Raw genomic sequence first — 20,341 nt, 5'->3', positions numbered from 1 at the left:
TCCTCCCCTGTTTCACCCCAAAATGTTGTGTAATGTTGCCGCACACTGTTTCACAAGTATCACTGTCTTCACCAGCGCAGGGATGTGATCCTTTCTATCCCCTAAGTACCAGACACAGTGCGGCTCAGAAGCAAAATGAACAAATGTGTTCATTTAGAGGGTCATGTACAAACAGTGCCAGAGGTATAATTTACAAAAGAGGCTCATAAAAAAAAAAATCAAAAATGTCTTTTCTTTGTTCTTAAATGCCTTGTCCTTTCTTCTCCCTCATATGTGAGAACGGTGATCCTGTGTTTGGCAGCTGATGAGAAAAAGGAGCGGTGAGGAATCGGTGTCCCCCTCACCCCCTGTTTCTTATCTCCAAATCCCTCGTGGGATTGGTCCTGGGCAGAAAGGCCGGTGTTTGATTAAACACAGACTGGGCTGAGCAAACAGTTTGAGAGCTCCCTTGGACTTTCTCACTTCCAGCCCACGGCCAGCCTGTCTCGGTGAATGCAGCCCCCCTTGCTGGACAAACACCTGCTCGCAGACTTCGCCTGAAGAAGCCACGTCAGGCTGCATTGGCCAAGTGTCTGCTTGGGGTTTGCACCTGCTAGAAGAGGAGGAGGACCAGGAGCAGGATGCTGGGCTTGAAGGTAAGGGGCCGTGCACAATGGTGGTGGGGCTGCCTGCCCACAGCACCCCCCCCCCCCGTGTCTCTGCTTGGTACCAGACCACCCAAACATGGTCCCTTTGGACGGGGGCTGGTGGCAATGAAGTGGTAGGATGACCTCAGGCTGGGACTGAGGTGTGCAGCTGAGGTCTGGGCTGCTGTTTTGGCCGGAGATAGCATGTCTCATTTAGTTTTAATGTGCTCCTCTTTTTGTTTCGAGGTGTGTTTTAAAGCTCTCTGGGGATAACGGATTTTGCTATGCTTCACCTGAATGAGCTTTTATTGCTCTCTTCTCCTCTTTTGGAAATCATCCTTGATCGGTCAGGGCCAGTTCAGGACCTCTTCATCACCGTGTTTGTTCTTCCGCTGCTCCCTCCTGCCCTGGCTGCCAGGGGGTGTTTCCCCCTCAGCCTATGAAATCTGGCCACTAACATCTGCCCAGCTGTTGCAACCCTTGCTGCAATCTTCCCCAGCAGCCCAGGGAAGCAGCAGCTCCATCCCGGGGCAATTTCTCAGTTCACTTGGAAAATCCAGCACTGGCTTCTCCCAGCAAGCCATATCATGCTCTCCCAGCACAGGGTGGGTTGGAAGAAGGGTGGGGTGTTGGTTTATTGTTCATTTATAGGATTGCAATCCCAATTTGTGCCAGCACCCCACTATTTTAGTATGGGGGACATTTGCCCCAAACCATCCCTGCAGCTGGTGAGGCCTCGCCCCAAGACCACTCTGGTGGTGGAGAGCTCACCTCTGTGTTGCTCCCCATACTCAGGGGCTGTCATTTTTAGTATATCCCTTAGATATGTATGTGGTTGTGTGCAAAAATGCATGCATATACGTATATGTACATGCACACATTTCCCATCCTTTATGGCCCTGCAATACCATATAACAATAGTTTCCACTGGCTTCTTGCAGTTGTGAGGGAAAAGACCTCCCTCCTTGGCTTGATTTTAAACAGGCTGTGTTTTTGTCACATTGAACATCCCTTTTTCTTTTGTGACAGAACACAACAGCTCTGCACCACCTTCTGCAACATTCATTATTTTACTTATATAGGTGTGTATGTAATATATGTACGTCTTACTCATCTCTGAAGAGTCCTGCCTTTTTGATCCTTCCTCATACAGTAAAATTTTGCCGTGCATCCCGTTGCCAGACCCTGAACCCCCAGATTTCACCCTGCTGCTGCCCCAGTACTCATCCACCTCCTTTTGGGTTTGTGTTGGGTGTGCCCGTGTTGGCCCACCCGAGCTGAGACATGGTGCTGTGTGGTTTGTGCAGGGATGGTTATCACTTCCCTGCATCCCGCAGCAGCAGCGGATAGAGAAATATATTATGCAGCGTTTGAAGAAGGGCCTTAATTATTTTGCAGCCCATGTGTTCAGACTTCAAATGCATTTTTTTCCCCATCCCTGCTGTCTAATCCGGTGAGCAAAAGGTTGTGGTTTATAGGTCAGATCGTGACACCCATTGCGAGCACTCTGCTTTGCATCCCAGTTATCCCAATCAATGATTTTTGCTGAATTTTTTATGTAGCGCTGGGCTTTCATCTCTCCCATTTTACTGAAGAGCAACAAAACAAAAACAAGGTGGAATTGGATGAATTCCTAAGATCCTGTTTCATAAAAAGCTGTGGGATCAGGAGCAAAATAATAAGAAGAGTAATTATAAGCAGAAGTGGAAGTAAAGCACCGCAGAGAACTTTTTGTTTCACAGAGAAACCACCTCTCCAATTACCAAAATAGTCCCTGATCGGGAGGAGACGTGGAGCGAAAGCAGTGACCCAGCAGAAGGTCACTTTGGACTAAAAACCCCGTGCTGCGTCATGGGGAAGAAGGATAGGTCATGGGCACCAAGGGTTGGGCACAGCGAAAAAGGGTTGGTCGTGGAGATGAAGGGTTGGTCGTGGAGATGAAGGATTGATTGTGGAGAAGAAGGGCTGATCGCGAGGAAGATGAGTTGCAATGCACCAGCACAGCCCCATTGCCCCCCTGGCTGGCACAGCCACTGCGGCCACTCTCTGGAGGCAGCGAACAAGGAAAGCCATTTGTTAGGAGCATCTCAGCCTGCCCCAGCTGGGCTCAAAGCTGGACCCGAGCACTGTTTTTCCCTCCATATGAAACATCTGAGCCCTCTGACATTTTTACCACCTCTCAGCACTGATTTATTTGGAAAACAAACCGCCAGGAAAAATAAAATCAGGAAGAAGACAAAAGCTCTACCCCCCAGACAGAATGTGATGATGCAAATAGCAGGCTCCAGCTCACCAGCCCTGCATTTACACGTGGGGGCTTGTGAGAGATTTTTTTTTTTGCAAACCACGTCATCTTTCGCACTGACCCTCGAGGGAAAGGAGAGGAGACAAGCCTCTGGTGTAGGGGAAGACAGAATAAAGTGAGTGAATGAGAAAAGCCACATGGAACAGCCAGGCAAAACCCTGAAGTGACAAAACCTCAGGGTGATAAATCACTGTCAGGACACCACCTCCCCTCCTGCAGCTGCAGTCCTGCCCGGCAGAAGGAATTGTATTTTTTTTTTCAGCCTCCAATGCAGTTACCTGAAGATTTTTTTATTTTTTCCTAAGCAGGGAAAAAATGATTTGCCCAAACAATGATGCAGCAGCTTCTCTCTGCGCTCACCGCTGGGGATGGCAGCACGGGGTCCAGCAATGAAAGGGATGTGACCACCCCCCAAATGCACACTCTTCCTCACCAAATCCCTGTGCTGAGCTTTTATTTTATTTTTTTAGTCCTTCCCCTACGCCATCAAGCAGGAGAAGAGGGGCTGTGGGGGAGCCCAGGTGGGGTGCAGCTAACGGGGCAGGCCAGCTCTGCAGGGCTCTGTGCCCTCACCACAGCACCCTGCTCCCCAAAAAGCCACCTGCCGTACCCTCCCCGCTCTCCACCTGCCTTAAGCTGGAGTGTTTTGCAGGCAGGGGTGATTCTCCGAAGCAGATGCATTAAGCATCCCCTCGCTGTGCTGATGGCAATCTGCGGGCCTCACTGGCTGTGATTTCAGGAAATAAGCATCCTCCCCTGCCCACTTCCCTCCCCTTTTCACCAAGATTGCCCTGCTGGAAAAAGCTCCCTCCTGCTGTCTTTACGGTGCTGGTGAAGGAGAATGCAGCGTGGAGGCCTGGGTTCAGCTGGAAGTGCTGCAGTCCCACCAGATAGTGCTGCATTTCCCTTCAAATGGGACAGAAATGCACCAGCATGCTACACTTGCCAAGGCTGCTTAGGTGACCTGCTGCTTTGCATATCAATATGCTTTGCGCAGAAGCGGGTGGAGAGCAGAGCCCCAGCGATGTGTGCAAGGAGAGAAACATCCTCCTAATCCTACAGGAACCAAGGCTCGGGCCACGCAGGGCTGCTGGCCAGCCCGGGTCCCTCTGGGAATGGACTTTACTCGCAGATACCCAACAGGCACCTGAGAAAAGCACACGTTTTGTCAGGGGAGCTCAGCCTGCACTGTGTCTCCTGCACCGGGAAATTTCCAGGGGTCTGCAGCCTGCAGAAGGCTGAGGACCCCTGGGGGCATCAACGCAGGCACCACAGTAGTGTGGTCAGGCTCTGCCCGGGGCGATGCTGTCCCAGAGAGCAGGGCAAGCGTTGGTGCAAACTCGTATCTACCAGTGTTAAATGCCCTGGGAGATGGGGCTGCAGCAATTTGTGCTCTGGTGGGGGGCGGTTTACACAACGAAAGTAAAGAATTTAAAAAAAAGGTCGACCTAAAGTTGGGAGGTCTGAGTGAAGAAGCCCTCTCTCAGCAACACCACGAGCGCCTTCAGGCTGCAGGCGAGCAGGAGGAGGGTAGAAGGGAGCATTAATATTTAACTCTCTTCCGGGCCACGGGGCTGAGCCATTCATTGATCACTGCCGAAATACCTCTGCGTTCACGCAGGGTTCGGCGGAGGTGCTTCGTGACCTGAAGGGGCCGTATTCACATTTCTGTCAACGCGAAGCTGAGGGCTCTGCCTCTTCCCTTTGCATGTCTGAGGTTTGCTGCAGGGCTGTCCTTGGCCCTGCAAAGCTGCGAGCAGCATCCCCTGGGGTCCTGCAGCATCCCCTGGGGTCCTGCAGCTGCCAGCCATGCCCTCCCTCGGAGCACAGCCGCAGGAAGGCAGGCAGCTCTGCTCCTTCCACACATCCCTCAGCTACACATCGCCCGAGGAGCCTAGGTCGTCACCCTAATTCTTGCTTGCTGCCACGGCAGGCAGTTCAGACCCCGCTGGGTGACTCTCCGTAATGCTGGGACATGTTTCTTCCTGTGCCGTCACCCCGTTGGTCTGGAGTCCGACCATATCTGAGATATCTGGCATATTTCTCAAGTGCCTTCGTGCCACAGAGTGTCACCAAAATGTACACGTAGACCTAACAGAAGAGCAAATCCCGTCAGTGCCTCCTAGCCCGCCACACGGTTAGCTAATGAACCTAACCCAGGAGCTGGGAAAATGGAGCATGGAAAGCATCAAGCAGATCGCTTGGGGAAAGTCTCAATGTGTGCAAAGAGTATGGGAAGAAAAAAAAAAAAAAAGAAAAGACGAGGATGGGATGGATGAGTTGTTTGGGGAGGTTTTGTTTGTGTTTTCAAAACACTGATGAGTTGTGTGGTTTATTTTACAGTACATGTCGGGGTTTGGAAACGAACACGTTTCTGAGGATCCACGCTGTCCTGGAGCTTTACCAGAGGGACAGGTACTGAGTTTGTTAAAGTGCTTTATTAAAATGACATGGAGTGGAATGAATATCTGTTCCCTGGGCTTCTTTTTAAATTAATGTATTTCCTTTCTCTCTGCTGCCACAGAAGTCTTCAGGAGCCTCCCTTATGCAGGACAAGAATAATAAGATGCTGGCAAAAATCAGATTTGAGTATTTCTTTTCATACCTTCTATGTTTAAGTTACTTGAGAGACTCCAAGTTTCACCTGGGGGTTATGACTTGCCTGGCTTGCCGCTGCTCAGCAGCAGCTTCTCAGAAAGGATTTTGGAATGACAGCGGCTCAGGCACGCTGAGGACGAGGGAATTGGCGCTGGGATGAGCCGGAGCAGAAGCCCAAGGCTGGCACAGAGACGTGCTCACGCTTGCAGATCTCTGCAGGAATGGGTTTAGATTCCTCTGGGTTACTGACCTTTGGCAGCTTCCCTGCAGGGAGGGGACAGGAACGCCTGCAGCCATGAACAGGTCGATTAAAACACATCATATTGGGTTGTTTTAAAGAAAAGATTCACTTCCCACTTGGTGCTACCCGCTCAGTCTGCAGATACAGGAGGAACCCCTGAAGAACTGAAACTCCCTCCTCTCCTTTACGCCTGTCTCCTTACTCCAGCACAAATTTCCAGGCTGGCCGTGCCCGCCCCGGGGTCGAATGAGGTGCCTTCAGCTGGGCTGAGTTTGGGCTCGGTGTTGAAAGAGTTAATAGAAAACCTGGACGCAAGTTAGACGAAAAATCTCCAGTCCCAGGGGTGGATCCTTTCTCCTCTGCAGTGTTTGTAAGATTGGCATCTGCAGTAGTGCTGGCTAAGATAAAAATGACAAGGGCTATTGATCCCCCTGCTCCGCTGCACGCCTGTGCCAACAAGACAAAGTTTTAGGGTCGGGAGCTACGTGCCAGGCATTTTGCCTCTTCCTCAGGCTCACCTGCCCGGGCAGCAGGTGATGCTGCAGGGTGAGCCCTCTGCCCAGCCACAGCAGGGGACAGGATGCTGAACCAGAGCCTCTGGCAGGGAGGTGGGCTAGGAAATGGTGTGTGGCTGTCCCACCAGGGCATTTTCTGCGGTACGCAGATGCCTTTGCTTCCTGCTGATCTCAAGCAAAGAGGCGCTTGGCCTACTTAAACCAAAATGTTTAGTTCATGTTCTCTGTAAAGAAGGTGTCTGTCCTTCGGTTATGAACTTGCCAGAGGTGTTAAAGCTGTGCCAGTCGCACCCATGGCTCCGCAAAGGCGAAAGCATGCCCTTAATGCTGCACAGAAAAGCAAGGGATCCCATGCAGATTGCTCTCACTCTCAGGCAACAATTACCAGTGGCAGGAGGAAGCTCTACACCACCAAAATGCCTGCTCTGGGCATCCCTCCCTGGGCAGAGGACAGAAGGGCCAGGGATGCTTAGTGCATAGAAGGGAAAAAGCAAGAAACGTGGTGCTTCCCTGTGCTGGGGCAGCCCCTCTGAATGTTTGGTGTTCAAAATAAAACTAAAAATGGTGTAATAAATAATAAAAATAATAAAATGATACAAATGGGGCTGCCCCTCACTGCTGGTTTCTCCTTCTCCCCCCACAGAACAACCCACAGGTCTGCCCCTACGGCCTCTACGCAGAGCAGCTCTCGGGCTCGGCCTTCACCTGTCCCCGTCCCACCAACAGGAGGAGGTACCACGGGCCAGGGGGGCGTTTTGGGGGGCGTTGGGGCACGGAGGTTGGCGCAGCGAGGGCAAAACCATCACCTGGTGTAGGGCTTACTTGAGCCATGACTGATTTGGGAACCAGCTTGTGGAGCCCTGGAGCAAACGTCTTGCCTGCAGCGCTGCCTCCATCTGGTCTTCACCACATGGGCTCGTTAATGATCTCAATGGGTATAATCAGCCTCAGCATGCTGCTTTCAGTAACCCACCCCAAACCAGGTACTGGCTGTGACCCTGTATCTTCTGAAGCCCTCCTAGGCCTTCAGTTAGGTACTGTGCTCATCCCTGCCCCATCTGAACTGCTGCGTTTGAGTAGCCTTGGCTTCCCACCCCAGAGATAGCCCTATTTCAGCCACAGGTTGTGTCTTTTTTGCCAGTGGCAGGAGAAAGCTCCACAAAAAGTTGTATTTTTTAATTTTTTATATACCTATGCATGTCCGTGAGCGTAAGCATATGTAAACACACATAGAGAGATTTACCCAGCTGTAACAGCATATATCTGTACTTCGGCCCGTAGGGGTTCGATCCGCCGGAGGACCTAACCACTTCCCCAGGCTCATCCTCGCCTTTTCCTTCCTCGCAGCTGGCTCTATAGGATCCTGCCCTCGGTCTGCCACAAGCCCTTCCAGCCCCTGCAGGAGGGACACTTGACACACAGCTGGGACGAGGTGGAGCCCGACCCCAACCAGGTAACCACGCTGGGGCCTGGCTCCTTGCCCGCCGGCTGGCCAGGGGAGGACAACCCTCGATGGGTGTAGGGGTGCAGGATTTGGGCTGGGCTCATTTCCACCACCTAGGCTGCTCTCTCTTCCTCTCTTCCTTCCCCTGCTAAAGGCTCATCATGGGGCTGAGCCGCCCTGTGCTTCTGCTGCCCGTCCCCTCCTTCCCCATGCTCTCGGGGAGGCTGCTGGCTGCCAGCCCGTTTCTCGGCTGCCCTCGTGGGAAATCAGGCTTCGTTCTCGAGAGGCACAGCATTTGTCTTCCTCTGTTACGGCCCCGCCATCATCCTTAATCATAATTTCTTTCCTGCCAGCCCCGGGACATTTGGCTTTGCTAACCTGACTCTCCCCAGCTGCCGTCCTCTCAACACAAACTCATGCTCATTGGTTTCAGCTCCTCTCAGGTTTTGCCCTTTGATGCATCATCTTTAGCCATTTTCCAGCCTCCCGGCAGCCTCGCCATTTGTCTAAATACTTTCCAATTTCTGCTGGAATATGTTTTCTAACCGCTGACCAAGCAGCGGTGACAGGCTTGCATTTAGGTGCCCGTGGTGCTCCTTCCCCAATGAATCTTGCTGCAGCCGTGCTGGCTGGCTGCGGCAGCGCTCACAGCCTGCCACAGAGCCCATCCTCAGCTCCCTGTGGTGTTTTGTGGTCTGCCCAGCTCGCTTCAGGAGCTTTCCCCGCTGTCATCCATCTAAAGGGATCACCATATGGATGCGTCTTATGCACAGCTCGTTGAAGTCAATGGGAAAAAATCTCTAAACTTGGAATCTTGCTCAAGGACAATGGTAGAATTATAAAAGATACAGTGCACAAAACATAAAAGAGGACAAAGATGATGAAAAAATAAGGGGTGCAAGAAATGCCAATGCTGAAGAAAGCTCTCCAGCCTAAAAAGAGGTGACAAAAGGAAACTATGACTGACAGGCAAGGAGAAAATGAATCAACACTGAAAGCGTCTCTGTTTCAAGCACCCACTTGGACTTCTCTTCTGGCTCAGGGCCCCTGTTCTGCTGCTCTTGCACTGGTGAAACCCAAACCCAACAAGGACCCACTCTGAGACCAAAGTGAAAATGAAGATGTTATACAGGAACTGCACTATACTTACTATTTAACCTGTAGACTTACCGTCATCTTCAATACTCCCCAGTGAGAAAGTTTGCTTCCCTTTAGGCCACCTCCATTCCTGATATTTATTTCTCTTCTTTTCCCCACTCAGCCTTTCTCCCTGCTGTCTTCTGTGTCTCCTCTTGTTATCCCTTTGTGTGTCCTTGCTGCCAGTGGTTCCCAATTCCCAACCACAGAGGTTTCAAACAGTCATTAGCAGAATCATTTGGGAAGCAGATGGCTTTGGAGAGCAGAGCTGGGGGCCAGGCCTGGGGTGCTGCTGGCTAATTAGCGATGAGCCCCTGCTTTGTCTCAGTTCGTGCAGAGATGCACCTGCTGGGTCCAGCACGGCAGTGGTTCTGCTCCCCCCGAGGCAGGCTTGCAAGGAGAGCTTGACAAGTCACTTGGGGCCCCACACTTTGGTTTTGGCTTGAAAAACGTCTCTGAGGCATGGGGAGATTGAATCTCTTTTCACTCCTTTCAAATTGAGCAAAAATTTGTCCATGGAGTTCAGAATTTTTGGAAACAGCTGCCACAGACACACAGTTCTATAAGCTTTTTTTTTTTTTCTTTGGGAACCAGCCCAAAAACATGCCAAGACCTTCCAGGCCCTGTAGCTGAAAGCCAGAAGGCATCGTCTTGGATGCCCAGGACCACTGGCACTTTCACCTGGGGTACAGCACATCCGTGCAGGGAACATTTCTAGTGGTTGGTGCCAGCAGGATCTGGCCAAAAGCCAGCCCCGTCATGAGGATTTCGGATGTTTGGGTGAATTTGCACCAAAATCCCACCTGTGAGGGGCTCTCAGCTGTGGTGCTGTTAACCAAGAGCTGCAGAGACCCTGATGATGCTATTAGCGGTAATGAACACCTTGGACTCCCCCAGCATCTTCTGCCTGAGGGTCTCAGCAGGCTTTGGGAGGAGTTATCAGTGCAGCTGGCAGCCCCCAGTCCTGCGGGCAGGGATATGCCTGCTCTGGGTGTGGGGAAAACGAGGGGGAGCGTGCAGAAACGTGCTCGAGTCATGGAGGGATGAATGGCCTGGTGCAGCACAGAGTGCAGGAGCAGGGAAATTTGGTTGTGGAAAGCCAGATCATTTGAAATTTCCTGCTCTCGACAATGTTGTTAGCAATAGTGGAGGAGACAGATTTTAAATAGGATTTTTTTTAAAAAACCTTGGCACCCACACAGGCCAGCCAATGATTTTACAAAATTACAGCTCAAAGCGAAAAAGCTCCATAAATCAAAAGAAACCTGCAGACCAAATTAAGCAAGGCAAAGAGGAAAGGGAAAGCTATCTCAGCAAGCCGAGGGGTGTGGGTGTGTATGTCTACTTTCTTATGAATTATTATCATTTGCTTTATAACCACCAGTGTTCTCTTCTTGCTTTCTGTGTGCTGCGACCTAGCTGAGATGGAAACCCTTCGAGATCCCGAAAGCCCCCCAGAACAAGCTGGACTTTGTGAGCGTAAGTGGGGGACCGTGGCAGCCGGGTGCCCCCCATGCTTTGTCCCGGGCTTCTAAAAACACCTAAAGATTTTAAAGAAAAGCCAACAACGTATTCGGCCACAGCCAGATGGGGCAAGGCAGGTGCCTTTGTGGGAAATGGGGGTGAGCCCCAGCAAAGGGATGGGATGAGGCAGGAGGGGGGCTGCCCCTGCCAGCTGCCTGCCGCTCACTCCTGATGCTGCTGGGGGTCTGCCCGCAGGGACTGCACACCTTGTGCGGCGCCGGAGAGCCCAGAGGACGCCACGGCATCGCCGTCCACATCTTCGTCTGCAACACCTCCATGCTCGACAGGTCAGGGGCTGGTCTGCCGGAGGCTCGGGATGAAGGAGGGAGCTGGGCACGGGGGTGCGGCCAGTGGGGTTATGCTGCGTCCAGGTGCTTTTGTCCCAGGGACCGGAGTTGCTCCCTGGAGGTGAACATGCAGCCTCTGGTGGGCATCACTACCCATTGACTAAGGGCTGCTTCACCCAAGGCCACAAAGGCAGGGAACTTGCCAAGGAGATCTTAAAATCTTGCCAAGAGGTCCTGGTTCTGGACCATGTGCATCAAACCTCCCTGATTTCACAGCACCTGCCCACGTGTTGCATTTACTGACCCATGAGTTGCATTTCTGGTGCTAAAGGGGAGATCTCTGTTTGGCTCCCAGCTCAAAACTTCCCAGCTATGGTCATAGTCTGGACATGGTCCTGGGCGACCAGCTCTAGGTGGCTTTGATTGAGCAGGTGGGTTGGACCAGGTGACCTCCAGGGGTCCCTTCCCACCCCAACCATGCTGTGACTCTGTGACAGTGTGTGCAAATGCCTGTTTTATTTATTTATTTATTTATTTATTGACATCGTGACCTTCCTCTTCTTTTTCTTTAGATGCCTTTACAATTCAGACGGTGACTTCCTGATTGGTGAGTGGATGCTTTGGCTTCTCCTTTCCCCCACAGAGCATATCTGGGTTGCCACCCACCTGCCTCTTTCCTCCTCCAGAGCCAGGGCCTGACAGCCAGCTGCAGGGACTTGAGGAGGGTTGGCTTCACCCGCGTGCCATCCAGATCTGGTGGCTTGGCAGCAGCTGGGCTGTCAGGCTTTTCCCATGGCTCCCAAGCAGCTCAGAGGGCTGCTTTTGGCATCTATGCCAAAACCCAATGCTGCTTTTGAGCAGTGACCCAGCTTTCCCAGCCTGGTGCTCAGAGATCTCCCCCCAGTGCTTCCCAGATCAGTATCAGGAACGCTGTGGAGGTTTTCTGGAAAACAGAAGCCCTAGGATTTCTGAACAGCTTACAGTGAGACGCCTTCACTGCTTCAGTCCAGGACGATTTGGCATGGCAGCTCAGCTCCCGCACTTCACCAGCCTCGGGCAACCAGACTGCCACAATGAGTGCTGAGCTTGGCACATACAGTGAGCGCACGCAGAAAAACGCTCTGAGCAGCATCAGGACCTTGCGAGCCTGATATTTACTTACATCTTTCTTGACCGAGGGACAGAAATGCCTTGGGGTCACCAACAGAAACATTTCTCCCATAAAATAGTTACTGAGTTGTTCGTGCTCACCTCCCTCACTACCATGAAATAAAAATACTAGGGCAGGTTCTGCAATTTTGCTGGTTTTTCAAGTCAAAATGTGAGCTCTTTAGTTCCAGAAGACATTATTCCCTACCTAATATACGTGCCCCCATCTCGGGGGACAGAGAGGAAGGCCTGCAAGCCGTCACACCCAGTGCCAGCCTCCTTCACCTCCTCTACCTGCACTTTGCATCCACAGTGCCCCAGCAAGGAAAACTGCTCATCACGACCGAGTTTGGGAAGATGCTAGTGGAGCCCAATGAAATCTGTGTTATCCAGGTAAGGGCTGTGTTATCCGGGAGGTGAGGGGGCTCAGAGCACGGTGTTGAAGCAGACAGCTAAAACATGCATGGCCCCTGCTGAGCTCTGGCAGCTGGATGGACCCAGAAGAACCCAGCCTTCAGCTGCCCTTGGTTTGTCAGCCAAGTCCCGGGATGATCCTGGTTTCTTCCTTTGTTTTCCAGCAAGGAATGCGTTTTACCGTGGAGGTGTTCGGAGAGACCAGAGGCTACATCCTGGAGGTGTATGGGGCACACTTTGAGCTGCCTGACCTGGGACCCATTGGTAGCTATCTCCCATCAGACCCACAGTGAATTTCAAAGGGACAGAGTGAGGAACTACCAGCCCCAAACCACCCTCTTATCTCCTGTGTAATCCATCCTCCCATGCATGCACTCCTCCCCAAAGGTGCTTTCCATCCTAGCACAGTTATCCCTCAACTGAGCAAGCAAACCTCCAAAAGGCTGTGATGGCCCAGCCATCCTGAGCTTCCCCTGAGGCTGAAGGGCCCATTTCCCCCCTTTTCCACCTTCTGGTCTGGACTGCTGACTCTGAACCTCTCCCTACCACAAGCAACTCAAAAGGCCGCCAGTGATGATCCCTACTTACAGATATGGGGTAACTGGAGAGAATTTACCTGGTAAAAGGAGAGGTGGAGTTCAGAGGCAAGAGATACTCTTGAAGACCCATTTCAGATTTAATCAAGCATCTTTCTCCCCACCTCTCTTAACACCTCTGTCCCCATGGCTATACTCAGTTTCCTAAAGCACAGCCTGAGCCTCAGCACAACAGAAACGCCAGATGAAAAGGAGGGAAAATAAAGTGCCCATGTGTGTGCACAAGCCAGTGTTTGCCTGTGCAACCTGAGCACCTTGCTGCTGCCCATACAGGCACCACTCTCCATTAAAGCTCATTAACATTTGCTTGTGGACCACAGTGGTGGACGAAACCTTCCTTTCTGGTTAAGGAACTTGAAAGATTTGCTAAATTGTCTGTAGCTTGAAAAATAACATTTTAAGTTAATTTTCTACTTCTAAATTAATGTCTGGGGCGGTGGGAGGAGCAGCACAAGGCTCAGAGCAGCAATGCACCCGTGTCTCCACGCTGCGCTGCTGGGGCAGGCCTGCTTCCAGGCGGCACAGGGCTGAGGCTCCCATCAATCACAGACCCTCCCTGCCAGCTGCTTCCCGGCCTGTGAGCTGTCACAGGCTGAGCAGACACGCTCTCTTGCTGCCATGACAAAGATATTGTGAGAGCATCTGAACCCCGCTGTGATCTCCTAGCCAGCTCCCCTGGGGTGCTCGGCTCGGGCTTTTTCACCTTCCTCATCCCTGGAGGGCTTGCCTCCAGACATCTCTTGCTGAGCAAACACCTCCTACTCCCTTGTCCTGGTTAATGCTGCTGAGATTGTCACAGGGAAGCTTCACTTCCCCTGTAAGAGCTAAAATAACTACAAGAGCTGGTGCTGGCCATTCCCACAGGCAGGAACCGACCCAACCTTCAGCATCTCTCCCATGCTCTTTCTGCTCTGAGCCTACAGAGGTTTTTCAGCAGCTCTCCTTTTAGCAAGCTGGGATTTCCTGCCTTTACCATGCTTCTTGTGCCCTGTGCCTTCTCCACTTGATTATTGATATTGTTACACCTGCCTATTGGTAAGAAGTTTTCCCATTAGCTAGTTTTTCAGACACTGTTGGAAGGAGCTTTTTTTTTGAGTCTGAAGAAGGCAGGAATCTGTTATAACATTTACTTTCTGGAGAAAAGAAAAGGAGTGTGCTTGCCTGTAAATCTTTTCAGGAGATGGTAATTATAAGAGCTCCTCTTCTCACCACCTACCTGGCTTCCCCTCAGAGACCATGATCCTTTGTATTTCATTCTTATTTTATTCTAACTTCACTTTTCACTTGAAAAATGACAGCTGGAGAAAAGCACTGACTGTTAAACCTTAGCAGCAGGTAGTAATGTCTGGCATTTTTATCCAAGAAACTCAAAACACTTTGCAACAATAATCCTAATGAGAAGAAGAATACTTCAGCACCCATACAGTGCTTTGCACTTTGAAAATGCACTCCTTGCACCAACCAACCCCTCAGTATGCCCAGAGTCTATAAGTATCACTAGCCCTTATTTTATTACTTTTTTTTTTTTCAAGTGTTCAGAAATGTATTAGGCCCTCTCACGACATGCTTCATAGCCTCTGCGTGGCTAAGTGTCCAAGCAGCTGGATGTTCAGGAACTGAAAGCAATTCATCCTCCGTTTTTTGCTTAATTCCCAATTGTTACATGCCTTTAATTGAGGATGAAGGGCTAATCCTGTTCAGAAAAGAACAGAGGGAGACCTGTCTTAGTCACGTAAGGGAGCAAGGACTGAAATGCTAGGATGTGTTATAATTACTTACTTGTAGGAGCAATAAAAGTACACGAATATCACAGGTTTCGTGATGTGCCAAGAAGCAGTAAGGTCCTTCAAAATGCAGAAGGGCATCCACAAAGCCACCTTGTTTGCACCTTGACCAAAGATTTTTTGGTGTTTCTCTTTCTTTCGCAGGAGCCAATGGCCTGGCTAATCCACGCGACTTCTTGGTGCCGGTGGCGTGGTATGAGGACCGGCGAGTGCCGGGGGGCTACACGGTGATCAGCAAGTACCAGGGCAAGCTCTTTGCAGCCCAGCAGGTGAGGAGGCCCCAGGAGAACAGAGGGCATGGAAGGGACCACCAGTGTATTACCTGGGGTCTACAACTCACTATCATGCATGTAGTCCCAGGACGTCCTGCTGGGGGAAGTGGAGCAGGGCTGAGGCCTTGCCTTCCTGGCTTCTTCATCTCTCCAGCTGAAGCTCCTCGGTCTGGAAAACGTGTCTGTGGAAATTTGGTTAACCCAAAGACTCAGCGATAGTCTTTGCCTCCCTGTTTCCACTTGCCCATTGAGCAGAAAAAAACTAACTGAGTCCACTGGGAAAATCCAAGTTTTCTATACCAAAATGATAGTGTTGGAGCCCACCTTGTTCAAGCACTGCTTGGGCATCCAAAAGTCCTCAGAGACTGATCCCTGGAGGGAGGGCTGAGGGTCACCAGGTGGAAATGCTGAGGAAAACCATGTCCTCGCAGTGTTGGGCTGTGCCCGAAGGGCTTCACACTCTCACTGTACTTCTCACCAGCACTAAACCCATTTTTAATTTGGGAAAGAGCAGTGCCCTGCGTATGTGCAGCAAGTTGGAGGGCTGTGGGAGGTAATCCTCTGACTCTGTCCCTATTGCTTTGATAGGATTTCTCCCCCTTCAACGTTGTAGCCTGGCATGGGAACTACACACCGTACAAATACAATCTGGAAAACTTCATGGTCATTAATTCTGTTGCTTTTGACCACGCGGTAAGTCCTGGAGCTAGGCAAAGGAGAGCTATGCTTTGTGGTTGCTGTACCATCCAAATTCACCCTGAGCTCCAGGGATTCAATGCCTGTTAAAAAAATACGCTGTTCTATAAGAAATAGTGTGAAATCTCTTGTGCTTGTTTTTCTGGGCCTGAAACAAGATGTTGCAAAGACATACAACCTCTTTAGTGGTACCATGACAGAACTGGAGGCTGATCAGCTTCTTAACCTGCTTTATGCAGCTTAGTATAGCATTTCTGTGCCCTGAAAGAGGGCTGAATACTGAGCCAATATGCACCATGCAACTCTGAGAAAAGACCTTTGCTTCCAATTATTGCCTTGGTTTATTTATTACAACTGTACAGGCTCCTTCCCCTTGTACCTCTGAGCCCAGCGCTGAAATTCATTTGAAGAGCTGGCAGCTTTCATTGCAATAATTTCTAGATCTTATGGAAAATAACTAAAGCCAAAATCAATGTGAGCAGCTCTTCTGAAAAGGAAACCAGCCCAGTGGGAGAGGTGCCCGCAGCGATGCCATCTCCTGGCACTGCTTCCGCAAGTGGGTGTGCAAGGAGACAGGAGCACTTCTAGCGAGACAACTAACAGAAAGTATTGTTTAAACTCCGGAAAAACCTGCCAGGAGAAAGATGGTTTTGGGATCGAAGCCCAGAAAATCACTTTACTGGACTGGAAACCTCAAAAATCCTTGAAGCGAGTGACAATTCCTCTGCCCTTTGTTCTCCATGTTTGTCAGTCAGCGGGGCTGTGAGGCAAAGAGCCTCTGGTAGGATGTCCCTGCCCTCTACTCAAAGGGGAATTTTGAGCTATTAAGGGGAGAGGGGAGGGAAAACAAATTACCTTGAAGTCCTCGGCTTGGGAGAGGCTGCAGTAGTCAGATTTGCCAGTGGGATGACCTGAGCAGAGCCCTGCTCTGTTTCGTGCTTTTTACCTTTTTATTTATTTTTTTTCCAGGACCCTTCCATCTTCACTGTCCTGACAGCCAAGTCGACCCGTCCTGGAGTGGCGATTGCTGACTTTGTCATATTCCCCCCGCGATGGGGGGTGGCCAACAACACCTTCCGACCACCATACTACCACAGTACGTCTGCTCTTTGTGGGTTGTGCTTGAGTACAGGAGTGCAGAAAATAAAAAAACCAAGCGTCCATTTATTTGAGAGCATGGTCAGGGAAGAAGCAGCCCAGTTTGTTGCCCTTGGCACGGTCACATACAGCTTCTTGGAGTCAGTGAGTCCTCCTTGGAAAATGAACAAAACCAAAGATGTTCCTATTTACAGCACCTCCGGAAAACTCGGAGGTGATGGGCTGGTTGTGTCTGCGTAGATGGATGTGTCTGTACTCAAGGGGCTCCCGCTGAGATCGGGTGCATATCGAACTTGGCACTGCACAGACACATCAGAAATCGTCCTGTCATCCAGCCATGAATTGCTTCGCATCTCATTAGAACATTAAGAACATCTCATAAAGAACAGGAGAAACAAAAATACGACAGCACAGGTGGAAAGAAGCACTGAGAGATGCAGAGCTGACCAAGATCTTACAGGGTGAGATTGGGCTTGCAGTGAAGGACTGAACTGGCTCTCCTGAGCTGATGGTGGTGGTGGTGGAGGTACCTCCAGCATTTAGGAAAGCCAGAGGTCAGGAACTGGACTCCCTCGCAGAGAACTGGCTGCATTTGGGGTGATTTGGTTGCCACCACCAGAGGTGGTTTCTTTTTGGTAGTCCCTGAGCATAGCCACCCGTCAGACTGAATGGATGCTAGAAATCCTGTTCTCCACATGTGATTACCCTTGCGGGGTGTGGATGAGGCCCTATGAGTCTGGGGATAGCCTGCCCATCCTGCAGCCCTTCTGTCAGCAGATAAAAGGCCCCATCAAGGTCTCCCTACAGTCACTTTGAAGTGCTGGGAGGCCTTCTGCACATTCTCTATCCATAGTTTAAGAGCCATTCCCTCCTGCTTCTTAGACATGTTTCTAAGCATCTTGGGGGCTGGCAGAATTAGTGGTGCTTGCAAGCACAGTAGGCAGCTGTGCTGTCAACTGAGTAAATCCCATAGGCAAATTCCTGTCCTGCCCCTCTGCTTTCATTCCCAATAATGAGCGTGAAGTGGAAACACATCTTGACCAGCCGGGCTAGTGCCAGGTCACAGATACCTCTTCTTTTAGACCCCAAGAGGTGAGGCACATCACTTGTTTGCAGTGATGAAGTTGCTGCACATCAGCAGAGCTGTGCTAAATTTGTGCGTTATAAGCTGTAACAAACATGAAGCCTTGTGTAGTGTGGGGCAAGAGGCAGCTGAGATAACTCTCATCCTCTTCTCCATGTCGTGAGCCAAGAGTACCTGTGCAAACAGTTCTCAAGACAAGAACCTTGTACCGCTGCAGATGCAGGACAGAGCAGCTCTGGGGTAGGAGTAGCACTTGTTCAGTAATTCTCCTCTTCCAACCATTTTTCAAGAGGTCTAGTTCTTTTTCCAGAAACCCCCAAGCACTGCTCATGTGCAGTAAAAAGCCTGTGTTCAGAGAGCTTTGGTGCACTCAGAGTCACAGTTTTCCCGATGCCTTAACTTCAGCCCACGTGTGAATTATAGACACAGTGTTCCAAAAATTTCCCATCTTAACAGACACCTCTAGACACCAGAACAATTTCAATACAAAGGTGGCCGTGCAGCTCATACATATTGATTTCTCTTGGTCACCTTTCCACGTGCCTGAAGGTTGTGTCCTAGAGTCATATATTGAACTAGTGGCAAAAAAAGGGTTATATATAGCAGAGCCGCACAAGCATGCTCTGGTTTTGCAAAAATCAGACCACGCAGCTGGAAGTTGCCATAACGTTTAGTCACATCAGGTCTACTAAAGACTGGGATGGCAGTTGTTAAAGTACTTCCTCAGCAGGGAGCATAACTTAATAAGCACTGTGTGATTAGATTTAGCCATTGTTAGCTAAGTTAGTGGTATGTCACTGTTGGTTTCAGAGGGTCTGCTTAAAGTATTCTTCCTCAGGGAAGGACAGAATCTGGGTCCCTGTCTTTGGGCATACAGTGGCTATCAAGAACTAAGCAGTTCCTGCATGAATCAAAAGCATAAATTTTGGAAGTGTCTGGCTGGACTGGAGGTGGTGGAAGAACATCAAACAAAATGATTTTGTGCTTATGACCTGGGACAGCAGACCAGGCTCTCACCAGACTGCAGGCTATGAGCTTTGTGCCTCAGTGCCTATAACACAGAGGTGATTACACTGAACTGCCTTTCCAGTGCTTTCAGATCTCTATAATCTGAGTCTGTAAATATCAAGTTGCCCATGGAGTCTGTACGCAGTTTCAGTACTTACGCAACTCAAGGCAGTAGGAAAAGCACAGGTCTACCAACATCAATGCACTTTCATATCAGGGAGCTGTCAGTTTCTGAATCCAAATAATTAAGAGTGGAATAAAACCTGTACAGCACTGCCTGTAGGATTCCTGATGTCCTCTCTTGTGACGCCCTGCTTAGGAACCTTCACTCCACATCCTGCCAGGCTTGTGGGTTTCAAGGAGCTCCCCACCAGCTGTGCGCCTCCTGCGTTGCAACCCCTTCTCTATGCCTTCCACAGGGAATTGCATGAGTGAGTTCATGGGGCTCATCAAAGGCCACTACGAAGCAAAGGAGGAAGGCTTCCAGCCTGGAGGGGCCAGCTTGCACAGCATGATGACTCCTCACGGGCCGGATGCTGACTGTTTCGAGAAGGCGAGCAAAGCCAAGCTGGAGCCTGAGAGGGTTGCAGAAGGGACTATGGTAAGGAGCCAAGAGAGCCACTAAGGTTTTGTACCCAACACAGTATACTGCCACTGTGGCACTCCCAAAGTACAGCCTACCTTCTTGCAGGAAAGTTGGAAAGTGCTTGGACCAAACTGCTGCAGCATTCACACCCCATACTGATCAACGTTGCTCAGCTCCCAGGAGCTCCTCTGGAGACATTAGATGCCAGGCAGCTCTGATCATCTGCCCACATAAATTGTTGCCTGAGCAGGAGGCTGGGAATTTTCATGCTGATTGATTTATTTTTTGTCTCAGCCTATGAGCAAAAAAGGCAAGACCATGACTGTCCTCCTTTCTTACCCCCTAAAATATGATGATCACAAACAGGCTCTGAAATAGAGCTTTTGGAACAACCTGGCGTTCAGTGTATGCAGAGTCCTAGTTAATATCAGTACTGCAATGCCAGCTCTGAAGAGATTTCACCATCTCTGCTGGGAGTTGCTTTCTCCCCCTAGACTGACCAGGCTGGAGGCAGAATTTGGTGGTGCTGGACCAAGTACTGCTGTTTGTGCTAGAGCCCCTTTGCTTGGATTCAAACTCTCTTGCCCTAATCTACCTTTCCTGTTCCCACCAGGCCTTCATGTTTGAATCTTCCCTCAGCATGGCTGTTACCAAGTGGGGCCTCAAGACCTCCAACCGCCTAGATAAAAACTACTACAAGTGCTGGGAACCTCTGAAAAGCCATTTCAACCCCAACCGCAAGTAAAGAGACTTACCTGTTGCTTGCGATACACGACCAAAGACAGGCAAATCCAGCGTACCTGCATGTGGTGGCACAGCCAACTCAGGTAACGAGTGCTCCAAGAATGGCATTTCCAGCAGCCACCGAACCACCAAAATGATCATGCTTATGTAACTTGGGAAATGCAATAAAAACCGCTATTCTTAGCTTTCAAGTACCCAATTAAAGCCCTCCTGGTGACACACCGAAGCTGAAA

The 20,341-nt window shown here is 50.4% G+C and overlaps 1 protein-coding gene across 1 annotated transcript; it reads left to right on the top strand.

The window, feature by feature from the left end:
* Nucleotides 1-437: 437 nt before the first annotated feature.
* On the top strand, nt 438-20,341 carry HGD (homogentisate 1,2-dioxygenase). Its single transcript, XM_080603493.1, has 14 exons — nt 438-635; nt 5,275-5,346; nt 6,929-7,017; nt 7,633-7,738; nt 10,286-10,345; nt 10,586-10,677; nt 11,250-11,284; nt 12,140-12,219; nt 12,405-12,504; nt 14,765-14,889; nt 15,481-15,585; nt 16,558-16,684; nt 19,198-19,379; nt 19,978-20,341. The coding sequence occupies exons 1-14, from the start codon at nt 621-623 to the stop codon at nt 20,107-20,109; spliced, it is 1,320 nt and encodes a 439-aa protein (XP_080459619.1). The 5' UTR covers nt 438-620; the 3' UTR covers nt 20,110-20,341.

This window comes from Anser brachyrhynchus (assembly GCF_964034855.1).
Source record: "Anser brachyrhynchus genome assembly, chromosome: 1".
Lineage (NCBI taxonomy): Eukaryota > Metazoa > Chordata > Aves > Anseriformes > Anatidae > Anser > Anser brachyrhynchus.
The sequence above is the reverse complement of the archived record's forward strand: the minus strand, read 5'-3'. Positions and strand labels throughout refer to the sequence as shown.